An 18375-nucleotide genomic window follows, 5' to 3' on the forward strand; every position below is an offset into this window, starting at 1 on the left:
AAACCATGCCATCCCCTGATACAACCAGTGGCTGCTAGTAGATGTCTAGGGCTGCTCGGGCAGCCATGTGGTAGGCTAGGCTGACTGTGGTCACAGGTGACTTTGGCAAATGGACTTGGTGGCCTTTCCTTGGATCTGCAATTCAGCAGATCTGAAAAGCATAGGGGGCTGGGCACAATAAGAGCCCAGCTTGGGGCCAATGGTGACAGTGCCAAATATTCTACTGCTACTGGGAGATGTCTTGGCAGGGAAAGGCCAACTAGGAACAGATATCACAGGTGCAGAGGCCTGAGCCAGGCCTTCAGTGCATAAGATGGAACAGGGACAGGCCCAGTCTGGAACAGCTTCTGAGGGCTGAGGGCACGAATCTCTTTTGGGGCAGGGGCTCCTCCACTTGTTGCCTCTCCTCCAGCTGGGACTTTGAGTCTGCTTAGAGAGATAAAGTTGACTCAGGTTTGGCCCCAAAATCCCTCCCAGAGAAAGGACACATTGGCTAATAGCCACAAGGAACCCAGGACTTTTCCAGAAGAAATTAGTGGCTAAGATGATGACCTTTGTTTAGAAAAGAGGAAAAATAGATGATTGTTTTGTCCTGAGCAGAGTAGGGGACGCCTGGATGGTCAGACAGGCTATGGCCTTAAGCTATAGCATGAGATGTGGTTTAGGCCACTGAGAATAACTGGAAGAGTGTGAGAGTTGGTAGGGTTTGGAAGGAATAGTAGAAAGGTGTTAAATTCCCTCATTGTTTAAATAGCATAAAGCCACTTGATGATGGCCCTGCTCAGGAAATATGTAAGAAGATGGCCTTCCTTTCAGTATTCTGAGAAGGCCTAGTCCAAGCCCAAGCAGCTTCCCCACCCTTCACCGCTCACCCTCATCTACTATTTCTCCTGAACATGAAGGATCCAGAGGCCAAAAGGAGGGCAAGAACACCTCCCCCACCCGCAATACACACACACACAAGTTCAGGGACAATCATCAGCTTCACCTCTACTCCTGGTATCTGTCAAGTCTATAGTTACTCTGACTTGTCAGCACTGATCTCATTGCTCAATGAGTACAGGTTGACTGGAAGAAACCAGGCCTTGGCAAACCGCACAGACCATTTCAAAACCAGGCCCTAGGACCTGACTCAAGCAGCCTTGCCCAAAGCCAGAGGGCTGCACACAAGTCTACTGCGTAAGGAGGGAAGAGGAACCAGCAGTGTGGAAGAGGAAGGGAGCAGCTGAGGAAGACAATCACGAGAGGGTGGGGGTTGGGGAAGCTTCAGGGTCACATGCTGGAGCCTGGACCAGCCCTGAGGGGCCTTCAAGGCTACAGAGTGGAGGAGGGGAGCACATGGACTTGGTTCTCCAGGTTCTCCTCCAGGATCCCGCTCACCTTCCCAGAGCAGCCGCTTACCAGCACAGCTCATTTCAAGCAGCCTTTGTTGCTACCCTTGACAAGCACCTCTTGGCAGTGAGCAGGAGAAAAAGGAGAAAGCTGCTTAGGGCCCCTGCTAGAAGACAACCACAGAATAGGGAAAAGAACATTAGACTTAAACTAAAAGTTTTAATTTCTGGTTCTGCTACTTACTGTGACCTAGGGCAAGTTGCTTAACCTCTCTAAGCCTCAGTTTGATCTTCTTTAAAACAGGATAATAAACTCCTGCCCCACAGGTCTGTTATAGGATTAAATGAGGCAGACGGAGTGTGAGCCTATGTGGTACACAGGTTCTGGGCATGCGTCTAAATGCCTCTTGTGTCTGTAGGATGGACTGCAGCTCTGGCCATGTGAGCCCTTAGCTCACTCCAGAAGGCAGAGCCAGTCATACCAGTCAGGCTTTGCCTTTTCCAGCTCACACGGGAGGTTAGGGTGTGGGAGGTCACAGCCTCTGGCTCTCCTGCAACTCCTCTTCCTGCTCTGGGGCTGCTCTGTCACCCTGTCCCTCCCTCCCACAGTGCCTCTCCTTGTCCCAGGCTGGGCTCCTCACTGAGCTCCTCACTGAGCTCCAAGAAATGAGCCCAGCCTCATGAGCACCAGCCACAGTCACCTCTCTGGTAGGATGCCTGTTTCCAGCTGCCCCCAGACATGCCCACGCAAATGCTGGCACAAAAGGCAGAGAACTGGTCATCAGGACTTGAGTCCAGGAGATCTATGGCTCTGAAAGGCCATGAACAAGCCACTGCCCCACACTGACATGGAACATCTGACAGAACCCACAGGCTCCAGAAGTAGGGAAGCAGGAAAGTCAGCCTGGGCAGAAACACCTTGGAGACTAGACATACATGCTTCTATATACTTGGCTCCACCTGCCTCCCGGCCTCATCTCCTGAGATTGCTCTACGGAACCCTATATGCCTGAGCTGAAGGCCACCAGTCCACCAGCCTCATGTCTTCCCCTTCATACATTCATGGTTTGGGGGCCTTGTGCAGAGTTCTCCTGGAACCACCATCTCTTCCTACCTCCTGCCCCCACAGAAATTCAGAAGCACCTAGCAATTATCAAGCACCAACTGTCTGCTAGGCTAAGTGCTTTTAACATTATCATTTAATATTTCACCAAAAACCCTGTGATACAGGTGCAACTGTTATTCCTATTTATTAGATAAGGAAATCTTAGAGAGATTAAGTGATATATCTATGATCAAATGGGTGCCTTATCTCTCTCTACATCACACCATTATCAGGACAGTGTAAAGACTTAAATTAAAGGCTTAAGAGTCACACTAATCTGGGTTCAAGTTCCAGCTCGGTCATTTACTAGCTATAAAGCTTCTCTGCACCTCACTATACTCACATCTTTGATGGGGAAACAGATACTCATTCTATAAGAATTACAAATAAACACTGCCTGACACCAAATGTTAAGAAAAGCAGATAGAATAATAATCAATAACTAATGGTTAGTCAGTGCTTAATATGAGTAAACATAGAACTGGCACTGTTCTAGGTACTTTACCTATTATATCTCATTTTATCCTCATAACAATTCTAAGAAGATACCATTATCTTCATTTTACAGATGAGGACACCCAAGGCCCAGGGCCAACCCACCCACCAGCTTCCTATCCTAGGAAAACCTAGCTAAGTCTGTTTTCTTCACATCAAGTTTAACAGAGAGTTCATTTTTAATTTTATTTCAGACTGTGAGACTTTCTGCTGTTTCCACCCACCTTAGCCTATATTTTGTTTAACACAGGAAAGGTGAATTGGATTACCAGCTATCCCTACATCAGTATTAATAATAATAATAGCCACCACTTACTGCATGCTTATTGCATGTCAAGCAATTCACACATACAATCACTAACATTTTTCATGCTGGACATACAGAGGCAGCAGGCAGCTTTCTTCAAAATCACCTCATTGGGTTCCATATTCCAGTTACTCCTCTAAATTACATAGTTCATATGAAACATCACCCCTTCGTACTTAGTACACTATATGGGTGGTGCAAATAGGTAAGAACTCAGCCACTGAACTTGTAAGTTAGGGTTCAAATCTAGGCAGAGGGATGCTTGGAAGACCTGGTGATCTACCTCCAAAAAAAAAATCAGCCACCAAAAACCCTATGGAATATACTTCTACTCTGGCACACCTGAGGACACCATCAGTCTGAGATTGACTCGATGACAACTGCTACTTGTTCTTGGTTTCTAAACTGTAGACTTAGGTGTATGCACCCACTCTGTAGGTTGGTCCTTCATTCTGAGAAGGCAGGACCATATCTTAATTGTCTTTATTGCCCTCAGAGTTCAGCATAATAATGTGCTTCTGGTATTACTACATTAACCTTTAGTGTTTGATAGGAGTCCAAAGCTATACTTATCAGGAAGGAAGTAAAACCTTTGCTGAGTACCTTCCATCAGCCTCTGGAGGTCAATTTTCACATATATCATTACATTTAAAAAGGCTTGATGGCACAGTGGTTAAGCCCTCAGCTGCTTTCTAAAAGGTTGGTGGTTTGAACACACCAGCCACTCTGCGAGAGAAGACTTGGCAATCTGCTCCCATAAAGACTGTTGTTGTTAGGTGCCGTCAAGTCAGTTCTGACCCATAGCAACCCTATATACAACCGAACGATATACTGCTCAGTCTTGCATCATCCTCACAATCATTGTATCCTGGACAATGAATAAAGAAGACTGAAGAAGAATTGATGCATTTGAATTGTGGTATTGAAAATACCATGGGATGCCAGAAGAACAAATAAATCTGTTTTGGACGAAATACAACTGGAATACTCCTTAGAAGTGAGAATGGCCAGATTTCATCTCTTGTACTTTGGTCATGTTATAAGAAGGGACCAGTCTCAATGGGCCTATAAGTTTATGTGAATGATCAGAATTCCCAGATGTATAGTAGAGCTGACAAGGGGCAAGGTTATGGTCATTACTTGGTCACAGCCAGCTACCCAGAGGGACCGAGTAGTTGATCCTGCGGGCTTGGGACCATAGTCGCAGGGGACATCAAATCAAGCTCAATTGGCATAACATACTATACAAAACATTGTTCCACCTACTACTTTGGCGAGTAGCGACTGGGACCTTAAAAGCTAGGAAGCTGCCATCTAGATGCAACAACAGGTCTCTCCTCATCAAGAAGAAAGAAGAAAACCAAAATTAATGGAAACAATCAGTCCTAGCGACTGGTACACCATCTGATCTGCAACTTATACAACTATGAGACCAGAAGAACTAGATGGTGCCCAGCTACCACTGCCATCCACTTGGAAGGGATGTAGGAGATCCTACATAAAGAGGGAGAACAATGTGGTACAAAACTCAAAATCGTTTGGAGGCAAAAAAAAAAAAGAAGGTGGGGATCAGGTTTGCTGGTCCAATGGAGCCTGGTGTAACCACTGAGACTATGGCCCCTAGTTGCCCTTCAGGTCTGGAATTGAACCCACAACTGTGGTTTCCAGCCAAACAAAGTACAGGCATGTGAGTTAAACATTTACCTCAAGTAGACGCACGCCCTGGAGAGAACAATCATGGGAGAAGGAAGGGCTGCTTATGCACAGGGAGATAGCTCAGGGTGCAGAAGAGTATGAAGGGATGGACACTGGGAGGAGGTAACTATGGGGAGGAAGTGGGAGGGGAGCTGCTGCATTGTAAATTTTGGTCAATGACATGAGACAAAGTATATGTGAACTGCTGTATGAAAAGTGAATTTACTCTGTAAATCTTCACCCAAATCCTAATAAAAAAAAAAAAAGAAGGGACCAGTCTCTGGAAAAGGATATCATTCTTGGTAAAGTAGAGGGTCAGCAAAAAAGGGAGAGACACTCAAAAAGATGGATTGACACAGTGGCCTGTAAAGATTACAGCCCAGGAAATCCTATGGGACAATTCTACCCTCTCCTACAGGGTCACTATGAGTCAGAATCAACTCGATGGCACATAGTACAATATCGTTATACTTAATCCTCAAGAACCCATCTAACGTTTATGGAAGGAAATTTTCATTGTTGGTTACCACGGGTGGGGGAGGAGGCTAGGGAACACTGTTAGATAGGTAGAAATAAGTATTGATTTGGGTGAAGAGAAGGGCAATGTACCAAATGTTAATGATCAACATGGTGGCATTGAGGAAGAGGAAGACATAGAGACGTACATGGCAAGTACAGACAACAAAGATGAACCCTTTTGCACATACAGTACTGCATTGTCATTGAAAGCAAACAAGGGTATATGGGTGGATAGCTGGATGGACAGGCTGAACTATTAGGTATGTCTATGTAGCGAGGATTGTACCCAAGACCATGTATAGGATTGGCAGACAATGGTCCTATAAGTGTATTTGTATGATCTGTAAGAATTCCCAGGTGTATAGTAGAGCTGACAAGGGACAAGTTTGTAGTCACTCCTTGGTCACAGCCAGCTACCCAGAGGGACTGAGTAGTTGAACCAGTGTGCTTGGGACCATAGTCGCAGGGGACATAAATTCAATTGGTATAACATGGTACACAAAACATTGTTCCACCTCCTAATCTGGTGAGTAGCAACTGAAATCTTAAAAGCTTGCAAGGAGCCATCTAGATGCAACAATGGGTCTCTCGTCTTTCAGAGCAAAGAAGAATGAACAAAACCAAAGATTCACAGAAACAATTAGTCCTGGAGACTGGTACACCATGCAATCCACAGCCTATATGACTATGAGACCAGAAGAACTAGATGGTGCCCAGCTACCACTGTCAACCACTCGGAGGGGGATCTATGTAGGAGATCATGGATAGAGAGGGAGAACAATGTGGAGCAAAACTCAAAATCATTTTTTGGGAAAAAAAAAAAGGTGGGGGAACCAGATTTGCTAGTCTGATAGAGCTTGGTGAAACCACTGAGACTATGGCCCCTAGCTGCCCTTCAGGTCTGGAATTGAACCCACACCTGTGGCTTCCAGCCAAACAAAAGACAGGCATATGAATTGAACATTTACCTGAGGTAGATACACTCCTCAGAGAGAACAATCATGGGAGAAAAAAGGGCTGTTTATGCACAGGGAGACAGCTCAGAGGGCAGGAGTGCATGGAGGGATGGACACAGGGAAGAAGTAAGTATCGGGAGGAAGTGGGAGGGGAGCTGTTGCATTGGGGTAAATTGTAGTCAATGTCATGAGACAAAGTGTGTGTGAACTGCTGTATGGAAAGTGAATTTGCTCTATAAATTTTCACCCAAATCACAATTTTAAAAAAAGAACCCATCTGACTTTTACTGATGAAACTGAGGCTCAGAGAAGGTCAACTACTCAAGACACACAGAGGTGAAAGGACTTGAATCCAGGTCTGTCTTAAATCTGGGTGATGTTGGAGAATACAACAGCTGAGTTCACACTTTCAGAAGTGTATATGTGGCATGTTTGGCTGTAGAAAGTTGTGTTATGAGAACTCGTGAGGTCTTCTAAATGCTGGTGGGGACAGACTGCTTACAATTATCTATTGCTCCCCCATTTTCTCTGTGAAATATACTTTGATTAAAGATTATAATTCACATACATAATTGAGACTCTGCCAAGAACACAAATGGCAGAGAGGTTACAACTTTGTATACAAGGTAATGGGATGAGTTTTTGCTTATTAAGGAAAAAAGAGAGAATAGTTTTATCCTAAGTAAAATGACTGTTCCAGAATGAGAACGAAACCAGTGAAGGATAAACCTGAATGGATATCAGTGATGGTTGCACAACATTATTGATGTAATTGGTCTCAGTGAATTGTACATGAGAAAAATGCTGAGTTGGCAAATGTTTAAATGATCTGAGCTCTGGTAGCATAGTGCCTAAGGCACTTGACTGTTAACCAGAAGGCTGGCTGTTCAAACCCACCAGCCACTCCTCAGAAGGAAGGTTGGGCAATCTACTTCTGCAGTGATACTGCCTCGGAAACCCAAGGAGGGGTCGCTATGAGTCAGATCTGACTAGATGGCACATAACAACAACAACTAGTTACCAGATACCTCCTCAGGAGTCCTTGGATAAAAGGGACATAAAGTCTTGGGAGCTCTGGTAGCATAGTGGCTAAGACACTTGCCTGCTAACCAGACGGCTGGCGGTTCAAACCCACCAGCCACTCCTCGGAAGGAAGGTTGGGCAATTCTACTTCCGTAGTGATACTGCCTTGGAAACCCAAGGAGGGGTCGCTATGAGTCGGGTTTGACTCGACGGCACATAACAACAACTACAACAACAACAAATGTTCTTACACCAATAAAAAATAAATTAAATAAAAATGTAAAACATGAATGGATAAATTTGTCAGAAGTTTGTGAAAAAGGAATTTGATTTGTCTTGGATTATAGTACGTGCGAGGAGCTCTGGTTGCATAGTGGTAAAGCATTCAGCTGCCAACCAAAAGGTTGGTGGTTCAAATCCCCAGCTGGACTGTGGGAAAAAGATGAGGCAGTCTGCTTCTATAATGATTTACAATCTTGGAAACCCTATAGGACAGTTCTGCTCTGTCCAAAAGGGTCGCCATGAGTCGGAATTGACTTGATGGCAGTGGGTTTGGTTTGGTTTGGTTTGGTTTGATAGTATGTATCTGAACAATGAATCTGAAAAGAAGCAATTAAGTATGTTAAAAATTTGCCATATCTAACTTACTTTTGATCGGTTTATTCATATTACTTTCAAAAAGAGGTTGGTCCCTTTGGTATTAAATATCATGTTTACACAAAACTAGACTTTGGTTTTCTTGCTTTGAAATAACATTTTTTCTTGGAGTACTGGTTGCTGGTCTGCTCTTTGTTGTTATTTGCCATCAAGTCGGACCCAACTCATCACGACCCCTCCTTGGGTTTCCGAGGCAGTATCACTACGGAAGTAGATTGCCCAACCTTCCTTTAGCAGTTGTAAAAGGTTATTCTTTCACTCCTGTGTAAATCTTTCTAGATAGCAATGATTCTGTGTCATACCAGAATAATTTTTTATGCTTTAAACTTTCTTATTCTCGATTACTAAGGTTTCTCACTTAGGAAAGATCTAAAGTTCTTTGCAATGTCACTTTGTATGTTTATTTTCAAATGTCTCATTGTCATTTTCAAATAGACAAGTACTGGTTTTCAGGCACCCATGATCCAATCTTAAGTTGTCTCCTGACAACTTTGGATTTTTGTCTTATCCAAATCAAATTCTAAATGTAGAATAAATAAAACTTCCAGGATATCTTTTGTACCTAAAACTATCTTTGAGATGTCCCAGAGGGTCTATTTCATCTTTAAAAAAAAGAGAGGCGTCAGAAATAATTACGTTTATGTTATTATTGATGAGTTGTATGGGATTAATTCTCAAGTCAGAAGAGATGCTCAGCCTTTCCTAGAGTTAAACTTCCATAGGTAAAATGCTATTTATATAAACACTTCAGAAGCTATATGAGTATGAGAAATTGCCATAGGTTTTTCAATACCCTCTCTGTCCATATGTTCCTACTTATCAGCATCCTCCTAAATGCTGATAACAACAGTATATCTCCACTTCTCACTTACTGACATGGCTAGATTCCAAAGACCAGGTCATTACGCAAAAATTTGCACTATGCAAAATATAAGATAACTACATTATTATATAAACTGCCCAATTAACTGCTGAATTACAACATTACATAACTGTCAGTGAATCACGGCCCAGCCAAGCTGACACATACTCTTAACCATCATAGCCAGTGTTACTATTGCCTCCCACCTTGACTTTCATTACTGCCAGACATAGGTCATTAATGCACAAAAACAGTAGGATAGTACATTTTTTTTTTCACTATGGCTATAAATGTGAAGCATCAGATAATAAGATAGTCGATAAGTGACAAGTAGATGTAGTGTCAGTAGCCATGATTTCAGTCATGATTTAAAACATTACCTTGGCTGCCACCTTATTTAATTTGAATCTAGCCTCTTCTAGGCCAATGGTTTTCAAAATGAAGCTATACACCAGACTTTCTTATGAAGTTTTATTGAAATACAGATATTTAGGATCTATACCAGACTTCTTGCATCTCTTTACTTGATATTTTTGGTATACTATGTAATTTTTTTCTCAGAATTATTATATGCTATACCTCAAACTTTTTTCCTCTGCAAAAATTATGTTCACCTATTTTTACAAAGCACATGTAATGTTCACTGTCTTCTTTGAAAATTGCTTTATGATTTTAGACATCTTATCCAGAACTTTTTTTGTCTTGGTTTCCACATTATAAAATATAAAATCAGTTTTTAAAACAAACCATTACCATTGATTCAACTCCAACTCATCTCAACCCATGTATGCAGAGTAAGAATGTGCTCCACAGGATTTCAAGGTTGGTATCTTTTGGAAGCAGATCACCCAGCCTTCCTTCCAAGGTGCCCTTTGGATGGGTTCAAATTGCCAGCCTTTCAGTTAGTAGTTGAGCCCTTACCCGGTTGTGCCATACTTATTAAGAATTCTCATGAGATCTTTTGAAAATTATTTTATTTATAACTTATTTTGAAAATAAGTTAAGCAGCATCTTTTATGACTCTGTCACTGATAACATGGTTTTTGGTTTACTCTGATGCTTCCTGAAAGGCTCTGCAATCAGCTATGGGCCAGAGTTCTATAACAGCCAAGAACTGTCTCAGAAAAGCAAGGTACCAACCAGGCACTGACTCCTGGAGACAGGATTATGCTAGCATTGCTTAGACAATATGAAGAGAAGCTTCTAGATTTCCAGAGTGTAGTGGATAAGCCATTTGGCTGCTAACCAGGAAGTCAGCAGTTCAAACCCACCAGCCACTCCACGAAAGGAAGATTGGGTAATCTACTTCCATAAAGATTTACAGCCTCGGAAACCCAATGGGGATCACTATGAGTCAAAATTGACTGGCTGGCAGTGAGTTTGGGTTTTGTTGTTGTTGTTTTAGTCAAGAAGCCAACAGGTTTATAAGACTGCTAACACAAGATCCAACAGAAGAAGAATTAATCACATAGGACTGAATGAATTGATGAGGGATGATTGTCATCTATGTTTGCAATATTGTTGATGTTGCTACAATGTTCTGCTTTCTGAATATGTAAGGATGCCCTTTCTCTTTCTTAAATTATCTAAAATACCTAAGAATTTAGTAGACTCTGCTTTTACAAACTGAAATGAAACATTTGCAAATGAATGTTATTTTATGCTTCCTGCTCACCTCCTCCCCACCCCCGACCCTGCCCGCCAATTTAGAAACTCTCATTGTGCTTTCTTTCTTTTCATGACAATATGGTTATTTGCACAGGTTCAATAAGAATCTGTCCTGTCTTTTACCAGGACAGAATGGGAAAAAATTGGTTATGTAACCAAGGACTTGCCTGGAATATACTTGACAATGATGGTCATTTAATCAGATATGATCAGTCGCACTAAAGTTGACTTCATGGAGCCAACACTAATAAAACTCTCCCAGGAAAACTGGCTACTGGTTTCTCTGACTCAAAGGCAAGAATGGAAGGTCACTCCCAGGCAGGACAGTCCTCAGAAGCTCAGGATATTTTGGGGACCCTGAGAGGATTCACCCACATTTTCACGTAGTGCTGGTGAAACTTGGTAAAGACAGTTTCTTGGCTTGGCTTTCTAGCCTCAGGACAGTGAACTCCAATCTGAGATTCCTTATGAAAACTTCCAGCAAAGCAAACGTCTTGCTGCACCTAAATAACCACATCAAACTCATAGATCAGACTTATTTTGTGATCAAGAATAATCTTTATTTGAGATTATTTCTGATCAAAACACAGGAGGCTATGGGAAAAACAAATTTGTTTGTTTGTTTGTTTCAGCTGGAAAACTATGCAATCTCCAGAGGACACCTCTCCAGTTTATCTGATTCAAGACTTTCACTGCATTTGAGCTATTTCACAAGTCTTTGAAATGGTAACTGATAAGTCATTCAAAATAATATATGCACCCATAGAAGTTTAACAGTCTTTCTTTTCAACCTATGGAAAAATCAGTTTGCTCAATATTCCTGATCTATAAACAGCTATGATCTTTGAATTTTCTTTTGAACTAGTGATAACTTAACCTGCTGGCTCCCTCATTGTGATTAACATAAATCTTTACCACATGTTCATTTTTCTATCTGGAGGAAAGTCATGATTGTACATTTGCAGAAAAGTATCAAACTCAAAAGGGCCCAAGTAAATGAGTAAAGAAAGCAGATGTGATGAGCACTGTCACCAGTGAGGACATCACTAAGTGAAAAGCACCTAGATGACCAGTCTTCCTTCTTTACCCAGGGTGAGAAACTTGGAGACACAAGACTTTCAGTTTTAAAACCAGGACAAGTAGGTCACCTTAAAAGCACTGGTCCCATCTTAAGAGGGCTCTTAACCAAAAAAAAAAAAAACAAAAAACACCTCACTGCCTTTGAGTGGATTGTGACTCATAGCAACATAGCAACCCCTCCTTGGATTTCTGAGGCAGTAACTCTAAGGAAGTAGATTGCCCAATCTTCCTTCCAAGGAGTTTCTGGTGGGTTTGAACTGCCAGTCTTCTGGTTAGCAGTCAAATGCCTTAGGCACTATGCCACTAGAGCTCCCAAGAGGGCTCTTAATGCCTGTCAATTCAATTTGGGAATTTTGGCCTGGTATTGCCCTATAAGAAGCTCTGGAGGCACAGTGGATAAGGCATTTGGCTGCTAACCAGAAGGTTGGTGCTTCAAACCCACTGGCAACTCCATGGAAGGAAGATGAGGCAATCTACTTCTGTAAAGATTTATACCGTTGGAAACTCAGTGGGCGTCGATATGAATCAGAATTGACTCTGTCGCAGTGGGTTATTGCCCTATAATCTATTTTATTAGTTTTCCCCTCACCCCAGAAACCAGAAATCTGGCTATTAATGCTGCATTTTATAATGTGTTAATTATGGCAACTAACACAATATTTAAAAAACGCTGTGCATGGAAGGAAGATTTTCCAATAATATATTATCATTTTGAGTTTTGAATTGTAAATTTATTAACTATTTTCTAAAAATAAATTTAGAATTGTAAAAAACAAACTGAACCAATAAATTTAAAACTTGGAAATTAAACAAGTAAACCCAACCTATATCAATTGGTCATATTACCCTTTAGAGAAAGAATGCCTTTAAGAAGACTTTAGAATACAGTGTTCTGGCTGTACATCTTTAGTGGAATGAAGACCAAGAACAAAAAGAACTACTATGAAATTTTTAATTTCCATCAGTAAATTTACTGTTAGAGCAATAAGAATACTGATACTGGAGGTTATTTTCTCTACATTGTAGGCTAAAGCAAATGTGTAATTTTATTATATTAATGATGTAAAGAAGATTTCTGTGTAAGAGGAAAAGAGATACAGTTATGATATCAAAGAAATTAAGTGAACAAAATAAGGGGGAAAAAAAAAAAAAAAAACCAAAATTGTGCAGACCAAGCAAACTGCTCCAGCGTGCTGCCTCCTGTGAGGAGACAGCTGGAGCCCCTCCACTCACCATATACCCCACAGGTTGAGGTCTACCCAATAGGAAAGGAGGCTGGCTCCCCTACTGTTGGAGTGACCCTAGCAGAGGAGCTGATCGGAGAGGTTTGCTCTTCCCACATGTTGTCTCTCAGGACCCGGAACCCCTCAAGGCAAGCTCCCAGGACCACTGGGTTCTGACCTCTGTGTTACTCAAGCGCTGAAAGAGACCCAGAAAGGCGCCCAACTCCAATGGCCACTTCCCAGCACTTCCACCATCTCGGTTCCCTGGCGTCCAGGTCCTGCCGGTACTCAATGAAATGAAAGTGGTGCGCACTGAAGGTCTACTCTGGGATATGTGTTTGGAGATGAGGATGGTGAACCCAGGGGATGCTCCTAGGTAGCCTCGCTTCACAAGCCTCGCTGAGAGTAGTTTTGGGGAGCTTGGAGTTAGGTAGTGTATGCTAGCACCCTTCCAGAATGGTGCCGCTGAAGAAGCCCAGGACCAGAGCCGGCCAGTGCCTCTGAGCCGGGACGCCCAGCCCATCTAGTCTAGTTCCCCGTGGCTCCACCTCAGCACTCCGCACCACTTGAGCCTGGGGCGGTCAGGGTCGGCGGGGAGCTTGCTCCGGATCCTCCCTCCCAAACCCTGCTCACCAGCTGTCCCTGGAGAAGTGGCGGAGGAACCAGACACCCGGAGCCAGGGAAGCCCGCATGTTGCTCAGCCAGACCTGGAAGACGACAGCCAGGACGAAGGGGAGTGCAGAGCGGCGCGTCGCTCCACTGCAGTCGCGGGTTTAAATGCCCCGCCAGCGGCCCGCCCAGGTCGCAGCCGGTGCCCGCAGCCCCCGCCCCCTTGCGCCTGACCGCCCGCGGGGTCAGGCTGAGCCGGAACGCGCTGCCCCATCCTCCCGCGGGTTCTTCAGGCACTTAGGCTTCTTCGTGCTTTGCCTCCCGGTTTGGGACTAACAGCTCTTAGGGTAACTGGGAGCTCTTCTTTCGGCCCTGCACTTTCTTGCTCTCTGCCAGCCGAGGGAACCGAAAGCCACTATCCCAGATGTGGTTGACTCTGTGACATCCCCGCCAGCCTGGGGCTAGGACCATAACTCCTCCCTACTTTGAGCAGTGCTCCTGATGCAGACCAGGAAACTGAGGCGTGTTGCTGAGCTAGAAGGACCACGCAGTCGTCCCCTACATTGCACCGATCTTAGTGCGGACATCCCCTGGGAGTGCACGAAGTTTTTCAGGGCAGTGCAATATTGGCCCAAAACACACCTCCTAGGCCTCCGCTGGGCTTCCTGTGCCGCTCAGATTGCAGACTCTATACCCAGCCAGCCAGGACGCTACCACTTCCCCTTCACTGAAGCACTGGCCTCCCCACCCACTCCCAGTGGGCACAGGGTTGCAGCCATTCTTGCTCTCCCTCTGGAGGCAAGCAGCTTGGCAGTAGAGGAGGACCAATCTGAGGCTTCCAGGCAGGGAATTGTGTGCTGGCCAGGCTCTGGTAATGACCGTCTCTAGCCTAAAGATTTCCAGGGTATGCTTCCACCTGTAAAGGGAGATATTGTCAGAGACTTGGATATGAACCCCAGGGTGAACCATGGAAGGGTGGATAGAGCAGCAGGTACCTGGAAAGCCAAGTTATTAATAGAACATAAAATAGGAATGTGTCTGTGCAAATGGGTTTCAGCCCTAACCCCACCCTACCCCTAACTGCTAGGAGTGTCCAGTCCCTAAATGCAAGGTCAGGGAAGTGAGACAACTTCACCAAACAGGTTAGGGCCCAGAATGTGGGCTTGGCTATACTACCACTGGAGTCAAGCAAAAAGAAGGTAAGCAGAGTTATAAAATCCTCTGTTAATGCCAGGCAATCAGGGACATGGGTCCAGTGGCAGAAATGAAGAGAGTAACAGGCCAAGGATAGGACATAAAGGGATAAAAAGGAAAGAAGACAGGGGATTAGAAGGGAGGCATAGACACTAGATTAGGTAAGGTATGGAAGGATGGAACACCAAGAATATAACAACACTAATTTAATTCAACCCATAATATATAGCACACACTGTTCCTAGATGCACACTTATTTAATTCTTACAAGTCAGTGAGGTAGACATTACCATTATCCCTACAGGTAGGGGTATGTCCTGGTTTGTCTGGAAGATCCCAGAGGACACCTGCTTTCTCAGAATGTATGATAGACTGGATCTGGGATCAGTAGCACCCAGCAGACATTAGGCTTGAAAGAAGGAGTTAAGGGATAGAAAATAAAGTAATGACATGCTATTTCCAGGAAGACAGCTACTTGTTTCAAGTGACTAAAGAGAAGGATAGAGTTAGAATACAGATCAGCAAAGAAGCTGCTAAAAGTCCTCAGTGCAACCTGGCAATGGAAAAGCATGAGAAAAGTAGGCAGGCATCACCAGAGGAACGAAGAGACCATTATCAAAGTCCAGGGATGCTCTCCACGGTTCAGGAGTGTGGAACGTCTGTCTCCCCATTTCTGAAGGAAAGAAGCCAAGGAATAAGGCTCATTACTCCTCGCTTTTCATGCCCCTCTGCAGAAGCTGTGTTATTTAGTAGCTTTCAGGACTGTGCTTACCTGAGGCTGGAACTATCAGCGAGGCATTAAGAATATACTCTCGTGGTGGTATGACTGTTATCCATGGTGTGCCAACAAGTCACTGGAAGTAGGCCCAGTCCTGTAACAGTCTTTGCCTTGTTCCAGTCAATTTCTGTGCATTTTGGCCATGTAGCCCTGCTCAGGGGCAGGATGGCAGCTAGAACACTCCTACTATCATTGGAACTCTTCCTCAGTTGTTCCTGGGGGTTAGCTTGATGAGCTTTTTGTTTCCTGTTGCTTGGAGGAGTGACAAAGAGGGGTGCTATGGCTCAGGTGCTCCTTTCACTCACCTACACAAGCTCTCCACCTTTGACTCACCTTCCTGTTGTTACCTGGCACTCCTCAAGACACCACCTCCTCAAGCCCAGCAGGAGTGTGGACAGTCTCTGAAGGAAAACAGGAGGGTATGGAATAAACTACTGAATCAGAGACTAAAAGAAAAATCATTTAACTTTTATGTGGATAGCTGTAAATTTTGTCAAAAATGACTTACTACAATTTAATGTCAGACATTTGTGACAAAGGAGTTTGTAGTTAATGGCCTTTTAAAAACAGTTAAATGCCAGTTCCTACTGCTGGCAACTTTCGCTGACTACCCACAGGAGTTTTAGGGTAGCCAGCTAGTTGGTTAGGCCCTTCCAGATAGGGCAACAAGTGTCCTCATTGTTTTTGTTTTTGTTTTTGTTTTTTTTCTCCAAAGAGACAAAAAGACTGAATGCTTAAGAATGTCTAGGAGAATAATCGCCATGAGAATAAGCCACTAGGCAACAGAACTGCAAACTTAATAGAACAGAAATTTCACCATATACAAAACCATCATTCATTGAACACTTTATCCTCCCATTTCTGTCTTACTAAACAGAAAATAGGAACGCTGGTAGGGTAGTGCCTGCCAGGCGGGTAAAAGATGGAGCAGGAAGAAGTTACAAACAGGCCAACCGGATGCAGCTTTCACCTGATTGGTTCCCGCCTTATTTTGAACCAGCACAGGTCCTTTCCCCCTCCTTTAATGACTATGCTAATAAGGTGCTTTCACCTGATTGGTTCCTGCTTTTTTCCCTCTGCCCCTATTCAGGTCCATATGCAACTATATAAACTTCTCCCCCCTGTCCAGACAGCGCAACTTCTCTGGCCCCGCTCTCTAGAACCCATGAACCTTGCCCGGGAGCGCAGAATAAAACTTTTCTTTATCCCACTCTTTGTATCTCCTCTCTTCTCCGTCGCGACCTTACATCTGGTACCAAAACCCGGGAGGGAGTACGGTGCAAGTAATCTCTGCTGAGATAGAGTGTTGCGCGCCCGCCTTTCTTCTTTCTTTCGGTGGACCAGGAACCCCCGGCCGCCATCACCCAACACTGGTGAGTTTCCCCATTCTGGTTAGTTTCTCCATTCTGGGCACTCAGACCCCAGGTCTCGGATCCATTTCCAGAGCCTCTGCCCATTTTCTGTCCATTTTAAAACCGTAGATCCACGTCAGAGGCTCTCCCATTCCAAAGACAGAGACATCCTGGGGACGCCTTGGATTCCCTGTCTTTCCATGGCATAGCCGCTCCAGACCGAGGAATATTAGTGGAGACGTCCCTTTTATTCTTCCGGTCTCCATTACCAAGGTTCTGGCAAAACGACTAGGACGTTGGTTCTTTAACAGAACCTTCCCATCAGGACTTAAGGGATCACGGGTAACCAGAATTCTAAACCAGACCCTACTACTCCTCTGGGGTGTCTTTTACTCAATATTGGCACCCTGGGGCTGGCTCAAGACTTAGTTCCAAATGCCTAATTTTCTATTACACTACTACGTGGCCCCAATACCCATTAGATAATAATTCTCAGTGGCTTGAACAAGGAACTTTCTATTTTAATATCCTCACTGATCTTGGTAATTTTTGCCGTCGCACAGGCAAGTGGCTGGAGGTCCCCTACATCCAAGCTTTCTTTCACCTGCACTCCTGTCCCTCTCTCTGCTCTACTTGCAGTATCACTCAGATTCTCCTAGCTCACGATACTCTTGTCCAAACCCCCTCTAAATACTCTTTAACTCCTCTCACTTCCCCCGAACCAACTTCCTCTTTTTCTGATCCACCCGAATCTCTTTCATCCCCACCCCATGGACCAGCCCCGTATCTGGAACACGCACTTTCATCTCCACCTCAGTTAACCCTATAGCACCCTCTCCATCACTCCCACCTACATCTCCACCAACATCTCCCAACTCCACTTCCCCTGAATCCTCCTTACCCTCCACAGTAAGCAGCCACACCCGTTCTCAACAACCCCTTCTTGGTCCCCTGTGCGAAGTAACTGGCTCAGAAGGTGTCATCCATGTTCATGTACCTTTTTCCCTCACCGACTTATATCAGATTGAGAAATGTCTGGGTTCCTTTTCTCACAACCTCACCACCTACATTAAGGAATTTTGTTACCTCTCTCAAGCGTATGCCCTAACTTGGCATGACATTTATGTCATCCTCTCTTCCACTTTAAACTCTGATGAAAGGGAGTGGGTTCTGGGGGCTGCTCAGGAGCATGCCAACCAAACCCATTTAACTGACCCTACCATGCCACTCCTCGGAAGGAAGGTTGGGCAATCCTATTTCCGTAGTGATACTGCCTCGGAAACCCAAGGAGGGGTCGCTATGAGTCAGGTTTGACTTGACAGCAAACAACAACAACCATGCCAATGGTTCCAGAAGCTGTTCCTGGGCAGGACCCCAGATGGGAATACCAACTAGATACCCAATCTGGGTGGGATGGCCGCACTCGCAGGGACAAAATGCTCCAGTGCCTCTGTGTTGGATTGGGTTCTCTAGAGAAACACAAAAACCAGCAAAGTATATATATATATATATATTTATAGA

General features: G+C 44.2%; 1 protein-coding gene across 1 annotated transcript in view; it reads right to left on the reverse strand.

The window, feature by feature from the left end:
* The window catches only part of SLC37A2 (solute carrier family 37 member 2), a 29107-nt gene extending 15494 nt beyond the window's left edge, over positions 1-13613 (reverse strand). Inside the window, exon 1 of the mRNA XM_007952110.1 lies at positions 13555-13613. Coding sequence (XP_007950301.1) covers positions 13555-13613 — 59 coding nt within the window. The remainder of the gene's footprint in view (positions 1-13554) is intronic.
* Between the last annotated feature and the right edge of the window lie 4762 nt (positions 13614-18375).

Source organism: Orycteropus afer, unplaced genomic scaffold, assembly GCF_000298275.1.
Source record: "Orycteropus afer afer isolate SDZICR_OR568_19922 unplaced genomic scaffold, OryAfe1.0 scaffold00325, whole genome shotgun sequence".
NCBI lineage: Eukaryota > Metazoa > Chordata > Mammalia > Tubulidentata > Orycteropodidae > Orycteropus > Orycteropus afer.